Raw genomic sequence first — 10,950 nt, 5'->3', positions numbered from 1 at the left:
ATAGATCTATATATATATATATATATATATATAAAGAAAGAGATGGAGCGAGGGACCTTTTTATCTGTTTTCCATCGGGCAAAACGAGTTGCCTTTTGTACGGCGGTCGATAAAGAGTGGAAATGATGATCCCTCAGGATGAGCCCAAGCGTCGAGGGAACTTTCAGACGACGTTGAAGGCTGGTCGTTTTAACGACGTCGTGGATTTGCGGCAGCGGCGGTGACGACGGCGACGTCGGTAGCGGTTACAGCGATATACAATGGCGGTGAAGGTATGGCCCGTTTTACCACGCTCGTATAACGAATTATAAAGCGGAGGTCCCGCCATCGAACGACCACCGGGAATCTGCCCGACACCGGAATAATCTTACGGCTATATAACGCCACTTTCCCGAGGCCGTGATATCGTCGTTTTGGAAAATCGCTCGAGCGACATTGCTCATCGTCAGGTTACATATTGCCCTCAGTTCGCCCATGTGTGTGTCGAGAGGAAACGAGGCAAGATACGATAACACAAAGTTAGTGCGATATTTGCGCGCATGTGTGTGAATAGGTATACAAATTATATCGTAAACATAACTGTGCTAATTAATTAATTAATAATTAGGAGAGATACGAGTAAGAACTTTTTCCAGCCAGTAACATATATACAACGCCGTTATTTATTTGCTTTTTTCAATCAAATGGGACCCCAAGTACTCGAAATAATCAACTTCCGTCGAATTTGAGTCGAACAATTTTCACTACTGTGTATCCACTCGGTTTAATTTTAATTAGTAGAACGTGAGTATTGTTGCAAGTTGTTTAGAGCAATTAAAAGTAATTAAAGTACACCTGTCTTTTTTCTTTTTTTTTACAACAGTTCGCTGCATTCGGGCGTAACGAGCGATTTTTCCGACTCGCCTTTTCTCGGTTCTCGGTGGAGTTGGAAATTTTTAAACTTCCAGATGTAAATAACTGCTCGATCGCGCGAATGAGCAATGGAATTGTAGACGATTGTGTAAATAACGTAAGGCACATGTGTACAATATCATCCAGCGAGACACATACACGAGATGTGCAAACATACTGTCTCCACGTTTCTTCGACGGGATCTCCAATATTTGCCCCTCCCGAATGAAAGTGTATTATCGCGTATCAATCAAGAAGAACAAATGTTTGCCAGCGAGGGGTGGAGGTAGCTTCGACTTCAACTCGTCGTCGGCGAGACGACACTCTCGAATACGACCGCGCTACGATTTCCGTGTAGGAAATCGCCCATCGATCGAAGGATTAATTATCCAGCGATTAAATGTCTGTCGGACGGAACATTGATCCGTAACTGTGATCATACCGATGCGATTAATCACACAATCGCACTAAGGTCGATTTAATCGGTGTGCTCAGTTCATATTGCAGTCAGCGAGACGAGCTGTTTAAATTGTATCGCGTCTTACTGATGCAAAATGCACAAGCATTACGTGAGTCGAATCCTGTCGTGTCGCACTTTGTACAGGATGTTACTGAAATACTCAGACGCGCTTTCGCTGACGTTCAACTTGATCAAGTTGGCGCTGTTTTTTCCTTAATGGAAATTTGATTTTGAACTAAGTTTCTCCTTTTAACTTTAAATATTAAATACTCCAGCAACTTGGTCGCCAAGGTATTTAATATTTAACTTGAATCGGAATTCTTCTATCTAAAATAAATCCGAAATTGAATATAGGATTTCGATAGTCGTATATATGTCCATCTCGAAAATCTAATCTACGGATGAATTTTTCATTTTAAACCTTTCATTTGAAACCTAATTTCAAACAATATTGATACTTTTTTGATAAGGGAAAAATAAGCTACGAATTGTTCGATGATTACATTTACAAAGTTTTTTGGAAGCACACTGTATACGAGCGCCGTACATGCGGGAGTTGTCAGCGTCTTTCTTCGCTTATTTCTACGTAGACTTCAATTTTGAATTTTGCGAGGATAGACGGAGTGGCAAATCGGATTTCCTGAATTGTCGAGATCTCCGCTTCTCTCGGGAAAGCATCATCGAAAACCAGTTTGAACGGCTGGGTACACGTGGTCGATAAATAGTCAGACGAGGACGTGCGAGTGTCGTTGAAGGATTCGCAACTTGCGAGGTGACGCAATAGATTTGTCTGCCACGGTTGCAGCCGTTTTCAGGACAACGCACAGTTTTCCACATCACGCTCACGTCCTTCGCCGCGATTTTTGCAGGTCCGAGAGAGACGGTTTCCAATTATACAAAAAACTGAATGGCCGCGTCTCGTCGAGAAATCATCGCTGAAAATATTGGCAGCCAGTCGGATATTTACGTGTCGTAAAGTAACATTTTTAGATGTCGGATAATAGTCTGTCCGTATATATATACATACTATGCGAACGATTGTGACGAGTTTCATATTGCGAATGTAACGTTTTAACAGGACTCGAGTTTTCAAGTGTTTTTTCTTCGTGTAACGTAACGTCTAATATCAATTTGCTTGTTACGGAAAACGGCTTGTTCCGTAAAACAGGTCAGTTTCGGCCTTAAGCTCGCTGAATGATGCCACTTTAAACGATAACTCGTTGTTTGACAAATTGGCATGACTCGTTCCATTCTGGGATTATTGCGAACTGTGAGTAAGGGACGTATTCCAACTTACAGCATACTGACGTCACTGACAGCTGAGAAGTTTCCTCAAATAGTTCTACCGCAGTGCAGCAAATATTGAAACGCGTCTTTTCAAACTTTAAGGCGACGATGTTATTGCTGCGCTACTACTCGCACACTTTTATCGATGTTTATAAAGTTTAATTACTAGCCTATTTCACAGCACGCAATGGCATACGAAGCAAACTTAAATTAGCATGCATACGAGGGCTTTGACATCGAGACACAGTAGAATTAATATTCACAGCCAGGGGTAGCGAAATCCGAATCAGGGTGCAATCATGGTGGCTGTATATATATATAGCGAGTGCGCGGAGATATAGTGTTAATTATGTGCCAAATAAATTAGCAACTTGTTGATCGTCATTAATACTCGATAAACCTGGTCAAACATCGGGACCATCCTTGCGAGAGCCCGGAATACTTATAAGCTCTAATAACAACGCGTGTAACGCGACCCGTTTCCGTTCTCCTGGATCACGCGTAGGTTTAAACACCAATATCCCTAATCGATGTTGTACATCGCGAATGCGAATCACGCTTTAGTGTAACGAACGCGCGTAAACGTGCGTCGTTGTCGCGCGGCACGTTGGTACTTCGTGTGATCCAGAACAGAAGGTGGTGCTTGAATACCGTGAAATAAAGAGGCAAGGATGAGACGCGGCGGTGTACGCGTACTGTTTTAATGAAACGGCAGGCGACACTTCGACGCAGATAGAGATACGTGAGTTAAATTAAAAACGACGAAACGGTAAACTTGATTATAATTAAATATGTCAAATGTGCGAATAGAATTTATACATGTACATAACATCTCTTACATAAATAATAGATAATACAGATAAAATCTTCACATATCAAAACTACCTTTCTACGTATGTGTGCATCCGATGATATTCTAACCTTTCATTGATAATTTTTGTTCTTTTTTTTGTACAAGCGAAATTTCTCTCTTAAATTATTCCAAAATAAAGCGGAGTCTGGTCTCTTAAAATAGAGAGCTGTTTGATAATGTAATGGAAATGGATAAAAAAATAACCCTCACCCTTTTCGTACTTTTTGAAAATCTAAAATAGCAAAAAAACTTGATTATTTATTCGCAGTTATTTACTCTCACTTACCCTTAATTATAAATTTATCGTTTGAATTTCGGGAGTCCGTTAGTTAGATTTTATTGGTTTTTCTAAAAAGAGTTTGGATTGAGAACAAAAAAAACTCAGATTACAGATGGAAGGTTAAATATATCTCATTCGATCGAGCTATATTTTTCTTGTGCATTCGTTAATAATATTATTAAATAAATGAATGTGATCGAGACGGTGTTCCCATAAATGATTCACCGTATCCTTTCTCACTATATTTAGCACATCCAGCCTCGTGGCTGGCGCGCTTATATCGTATCTCGTTTACAGAACTCCGGCGTATTGTTGCACTATCCTGTTCCACTCCTTCGGGAAGGATCGCTGAATGTGAGAAAGGACCTTCTTGATCTGACGTGTCTCTTCGGGACTGCACTGCGGGCAGGAGCCTCTCAGAACCAGCGGCACTAAACCTGGATAAAATAACGACGTAGGATTTCAACGGGAATTTTCGGGTCGGTTTTATGTACGTAAAGCGTATATGCGCAAGTTTCTCTTGAGATTCATGTGTGTGTGCACAATATTATCGCAGAATATAACGATATTTGATGTTTAACATTCCCGCGAGTGTATACAGTTTGTTCTGGAATCTCTGATGTTAATTTTAACCTTTTATGAGGTGTGCGTGGAACGAAAAATAAGGACGGAAGAATAGAAGAAGGGGGGGTCCACCTCAAAAGAGCGAATAAACGTTTATGGTACAAGTTTGAATAGGTTTAGAGGTAATGTACAATATTTAGCGCTTTCGATAAAGGATTGAGACTGATACCGATCTCACTGAGAGAGCTTCGGGTTCTGCTTCCATCACAGACACACGAAAACGTTCGACCCCTATGTTTACTCTACGACGACGGAAACGTGACAATTAGCGTGACGTTCTTGTTCGCGTATCTCTCACAGAAGGAAATTGAACTCACCGAAATTACATGGAAATTACACCCGTCGTAAACTTTGTCTTGCACAATTCCGATACGATAAATATTCCTAATTTACTCTGAAAATACCCAGCACACTTCTACTCCGTCTTTTTCTCAAAGTACTGTAAAAAATCGATCGCGTTTTCTTTTCTTTTTTTTTTTTTTTCTTACTCACGCCTCAGACTCGTGATATCAAAGAAGAATTGGAATTTTATTCCAAGTCCCGTTTGGGATAATCGCGAGACGCGATCTCCGCGATAACGAAGTCTAACTCGTACTTTTTAAACGTCGTCCGACAGGATCGCACGGCGCCTCTCCCAGGGCGCACTTAAGCTGTCTGTTCAAGTAACGTTTGTCGCTCAGGGCTATGTTCAGCTGTTCGTCAGAAACTCGCGATCTGCCAGATTGCTGCCCCTCGCTATCCGATTCAGTGGCCATCGCTGTAGCGAGCAGAGCGCAGGCCAAGACGAGGATCTGCAACATAATTATACGTATATGCAAATACGTGAGCCACACATAGCAATACCAATTATTATTACAATTACTGAATCTCCCTCCCCCCCCCCCCCCCCCAGTATATAACGTTGCTGAAACGCAAACTAAAAAACGTTTCAGAATATTTTTTTGTTTACCGGAATTGGTATACCGTAGTTAAACGAATCCAGATTTTCTACTGCGTTTTCACAACAGTCCAACGTTTGCCAACGGTTTCATTGCCACTCGGATTTTCGCCGTGTAACGCCGTGGAGCGTAAAAAAGGGATTGCCGTTTTACGCGTATTGCGGGCGAAGCGCGCGGCGCGGCGTTAAATTTATTAACTCCGACGATATCCCAACGACAGTGCTTAACGTGATTACACCATCTGCAAGTATTATGGTAAACGGGTTCCCCCCCCCCCCCCCGGCTTTGGTGTGACACGGGAGACACACAGGGACGCGGAGCGTGCGCGTAGAATATACCTGCAATGCCCCTGTATGGGGTGAAATTAGCTGCGCGGCCGTCCGACAATAAGGGCGGAAGCACGTCTGTCATGCGGTAACGAAAGCGGATAAGGTAGGGCTGGCCTGCAGGCGAGGCGGTGCGCACGCCAAAGCTAACACGGCTAAACAAGCAGCAACCCACCGTCGTGCCGCTGCTATACGACGGCGGGTATGCGAGTAGTTCCAATCTCTGTTTGCTCGTTCTTCTCTCTCCTCCCTCGCGTCGCGTCGCGTATTGTCGTCGTCGTCGTCGTCGTCGTCGTCGTCGGAACTTAACCAAGGTTGCCGCTTTTAAATTACCTCCTTGTCGCCGCGATGATTCTCTCCTTTTTTTCATAAACTCACGGCTATTCTAATTCGAGAAGTGAATTTTCTCCTCGCTCGGCACCGCATTTGTACCGCGGCACATTCACCGTGGTCTCTCTCATTAAGGATGCTTCTTGAAAGATTCAGCGATCGCTAACGAGCGTTCGCTAATTTCATATTTCATGTTATTGCGCGGTACGATACTATTATTTCATTCGGATTAAAGAGGATTTTCTGGGCTCGCGCGCGACCGCGCACACAAATACCTGGAAAGTACTTAAATATCTCACACGTACCGCGTATTTATAGGATTGAAACTATTTACTGAATATGAAGTCGAACATTGAATATTGGATACCACTTATGACATTTTCAAAACATCAAATATGTACACTACATGATGGGCATTTGAAAAGTGAATGCCTGTTTCGAACTGTATATACGTATATACAGGTATGTTTGAAAGTACCAACAACCGCGCTGCTCGATGATGGTCCTGCCGCTGGTGATAGTTTTTATACCTCAAAATGGGATATGGGTCAATTGGCTCTTTTGGATTTGTGCGGCAATCGAAAAAGTGTACATTTGGGTGTGTGTGTGTGTGTGTGTGTGTGTCACATTGCTCCATAGTTGTTAATAGAACGAGTTTATGGAGACGCGTTTGATTATACGACACGATAGTTCGGGCATAGGAACGTATTTCTAGATTATTACGAGCCCGTAATATACCTGAACCCGTAGGCAATCGAATTCCTTCGCGCGCTGTTTATTGGATTCCTTTGACATCCTTTGTGCTACGTATTCGCGCTGATCGAGGTCCTCTTTTGCATATCTCCTCGTAAGTAAACCCGTTTGGAAGCCCGAGCTATTCGCGCCGCGATCGGAAATGTATGATTCGCCGACTACAGTTTTGTTTCATCTTTCGTTTTTATTCTCTTTTACTGTACGTGCAGCGTTATAATTTGAATTTTTAATCCCCGCCGCGCCCTTTCACTGCTTTCTCCGGCCTGGATTTCGAATAACCTCGGGCTTTACGATCGTCCGATTTTCTTTCTTGCCTATGCGGCTTTTTGCGTACGCGCGTACCTGGGTTTACGATCAATTTTTTATGCCTTTTTTTTTTCATTGTAACGCTAAGTATTCTGGATAATATATGCGAGATTGAATACCAAATTCCTCCCTGTCGATTGCAATAGCCTTCTCGGTGACGAATTGGCCATTTCAACAGGGAGACGGTAAGAACGATTTTTCTGAGATATCTACAAAAATTTTGATATAAAAAAAATTGTAAAAATAATTTTCTTATACAATTAAATAATTACATAGAAAAACTTAAGCATAACAAATGCTATAAAAAAATTGTGATATTCTTCTAGCAATCAGTTTGAGAGCCCTATATAATTATTTTGACAATTCAATAAAATGATTTTCAGATTCGTATTTCAATTTGTAACTAAATCTTTAGATGAAATCTTTAGACTTTCGGCAAAACCGTTCTTCTCGCGATTGCATCGCGAATTCTTCAGTTTTCTAAAATTCGTCAAAATTCTTCAATTAAAAATTTGAATAGAATAATTGATCTCTCTCTCCTTCTCTCTCTCTCTCTCTCTCTCTCTCTAAAATTAACTGTAAAACTTCACATTTATTAATAATGTTACATGTCTGGCAACACCAAGTCTCACGACCCAAATGTGGCTTAATCATGGCGTAATTAGGTTTTGCATTTCAGGTCACATTTAGCACACCAGCCTCCGTCCGCCTGATTTCCCGACGGAATCTCGAATTTCGACTTTTGTGGCAGAATCCTAATAATCGCGACGGCTCCGTAAATCACAGCCCGCGCCACGTACATATATATATATATAACGTAGGAGTGATTTGTGGATTTGAGGCGGGGGCGCGCTCGCGCAAAACCGCTTACTTCCGCAAACCGGTGTGGATTATAAGAATTATTGCCCTTTCTGAATGGCAAATTGGCGTCGATATATAGATTTTATCGCCGGCACGTCGCGTTAATATCGGTCCTTCTCGCGCGTTATAATGCGTCGGAATGTTTAGTCCAATGAGTGCCGTGCACTACATTCTCTCTCTCTCTCTCTCTCTCTCTCTCTCTCTCTCTCTCTCTTCATCCGCTGCACATACGGCGATTCGTATACGGGCCGTTAATTACAGTCGTATTGAATGTAACGGCTGATAATGCGCCGTAAGCATACGACGCGACGCGTCGCGAAACCGCACTGTTGGTATAGTATTAATTACGTTTATTGCCCGTGCCCGTATACTGCAATAATTACGGGCAGTTATCGATACGGCACTTTCACCTCTCGCTTCGATTACGATGATTTACTCGACGCGTCGCGCCGCGTCGCGTAAAGTCGTCACGTCTACGCGTGTTGCAAACGGCACACACACACAATTCGCAGTTATAAATTAATAATCCACATTCACCGCGAATGGAGAGTACTCTCATCGGTGAATGGTAGCTAGAGATATATCAGCGGAAGCAGTCCTGCAAGCTGCAAGTTATACGACCGATATCAGCGTCGCCGTTCGATAAATAATAATTTAGCGACGTTCCTTCCCCTCGGCCACGTCGGTGCGGCATTATTTGCGGCCGCGTTAATTTACGGTTATCAAACTAATTTACAGTTGCTTGGCGGTAATCGAGATAAACTAGCGAGATTGTCGCCGGGAGTACGTGTCTTCTCGTTTTCATATTGGTAAATAATATTACTAATAAATAACACAGCTTGCGCTCTTTCGAGCACGATATTCGTGCGTAGCAGTGGAGAGAACAAAATTAATAGTAGATTGTAGATTAATCTCATTGTCGAGCGAAACTCTGTACTTGAACGAAATTTTAGTGTATATTTGTACTATGATTAAGATAATTTCTCGTCTTATAAAATTGTAGATTTTGAGGAGACGATTAACAGACACGCACATTTATCTCGTTCATCTATTTACTTGTGATGCAAATGTATCTTTTTAAAACTCTTATTCGCAAATTAGAATAAATGATGAAAAAAAAATAACGTTAAACGTTGTGCAAATTTAATATTAATTTATTTTCTACTCATCGTTTGATATCACATTTTTTACGATTTTATATATGAAATGTAGAAATTAAAACTAATATAACCTATTGCTATTTCTCTCATTCTTCATATTTTATTAAATTTGAAAATAATATTATTGCATCGAAATTTTATTTATTCGTCGTTTAAGTGCGCCTTTAAAGTAGTTGCACTGAAGATTGCAAAACCGTTGAACAATCTTCTTTGCGATTGTCATTCAGGTCGGGCAACGTTTCGACACCTTTTGCATAAGTATACGATTACGATATGTATGAATTATAATGTTATCGCATTGCCGATAAGCTGTTGCCAATCGCGTCGCACATACAGTTATCATGCTACGTGCAAAAATTCGATAATTCGATTTTATTACAACAGAAATCGCTATTTCTTTTTCGTAAGATTCGATTCTAGCCATCGAGCTTCGCTTCTTACGAGCGTGTACAACATGTCAATTACTTAATCTTTATACGATTCGACAAAAATAGTAATAACATTCTCAAATTTTTCCTGTATAAAGTCTATCATATAATTATAAAATGTGTTTTACGATTTTTTATATGTATACATATATAACAAAATATGCCAACTATTTAGCTTTTAGTCGCATCTTTTTCAGTCCTTACAAAATTTGACGTATAAAACAAGATGTAATTAACTTAAATAAATTTTATATAATTATTATTGGTACAAATATTTTTAAATATTTCAGATCACGAAACGCAAGAATGTTGACCTAATTTCGATTAAGGTCAATATCCTGTCGTATTTAAACAAATTGGTAAAAATATATAATGTGTCTGCTTCATTAATTATAAAAAGATCTTGATGTAGTATTTCGCTTTTCGTTTTTGTTATTTCTGCATTTTCGCATTATCGGCGCGGTGTATGTACATAATACGGACAACCACCACGCTTTGTGAACCAAAGCAATTTTACAGTGCGTTACAGTATTTTCCCGCGCAAGATGCAATTACTTTGCATCGTACGATCGTTTAGTTGTACAAAGGCATATAACAATGGAACATTATTGGTTTAATCTAATAGCGCATTAATCCGAGCCTTTGCATACATGTCTAGCAAACATTATTTCATTCCGAACTCGGCAATGTAGCGTATAAAATCTTTATCGACTTTCAATATTTGCTTCATCTAAATAGAATATCTGTACATGAACAGTAAGGATGATCAAAAACTCTTTATTTCGGTAAAAGCAAGAATCGCGGAAATACAAGTATTTTCATAAAATAAATTGAACAAATTATTATTATTATTATTAATATCGGCGCGATGTATGTTACCTCATTATTTACTTTATATTTACTTTTCGTCATTATCGTATTATTTTTTATAAAATATTTACAAATTTTGATCATAATATGCGTTTTTTTCGTAATTTATAAAGACCGTCCTTTTCGTATAAATATGTCAAGATTGATCATTCCGGACTTAATTTTTTTTTTTTTTTATGTATAGATATTCTTTGTGGGAGCCGCGCAGTTTCCGCGACGTTCCAAGCAAATATACAATTATGCAAAGCGGTGCATTTTTTGACGCGAATTTATTCGTCTCCGAGTAGCCATTCGTTGCGGTGTAAAACGCATTACAATAAAAATAAATCGTGCAGAAGCGGCGGTAGACCCTCCTCTATCCTCAAATACTCCTGTCGTAAATGTACGACACCGAGCGAGAGTCCACGAGGAGGATCCTAAGTCGCTCGTACCGTATCCCGAACGTCCGATGAATAAGCTCCTCGGGACGATATCGCGCGGGGGATTCTCGGATGGCGAGAATTTTCTTTGCATACCGAAACAACCCAGCTTCGCGTGCACGAGGAACGAGTTTCTCTCTCTCTCTCTCTCTCTCTCTCTCTCT

At 40.5% G+C, this 10,950-nt stretch overlaps 1 protein-coding gene across 1 annotated transcript in view; it reads right to left on the bottom strand.

Annotated features, from left to right (window-relative positions):
* Positions 1 to 3,437: 3,437 nt before the first annotated feature.
* LOC108747077 (ejaculatory bulb-specific protein 3-like) overlaps positions 3,438 to 10,950 on the bottom strand; it is a 7,990-nt gene continuing 477 nt past the window's right edge. Inside the window, exons 2-3 of the mRNA XM_018484332.1 lie at positions 4,991 to 5,186; positions 3,438 to 4,208 (exon numbers count right to left, since the gene is read on the bottom strand). Coding sequence (XP_018339834.1) covers positions 4,063 to 4,208; positions 4,991 to 5,186 — 342 coding nt within the window. The 3' untranslated portion in view covers positions 3,438 to 4,062. The remainder of the gene's footprint in view (positions 4,209 to 4,990; positions 5,187 to 10,950) is intronic.

This window comes from Trachymyrmex septentrionalis, unplaced genomic scaffold, assembly GCF_001594115.1.
Source record: "Trachymyrmex septentrionalis isolate Tsep2-gDNA-1 unplaced genomic scaffold, Tsep1.0 scaffold190, whole genome shotgun sequence".
NCBI classification, from domain to species: domain Eukaryota; kingdom Metazoa; phylum Arthropoda; class Insecta; order Hymenoptera; family Formicidae; genus Trachymyrmex; species Trachymyrmex septentrionalis.
The sequence above is the reverse complement of the archived record's forward strand: the minus strand, read 5'-3'. Positions and strand labels throughout refer to the sequence as shown.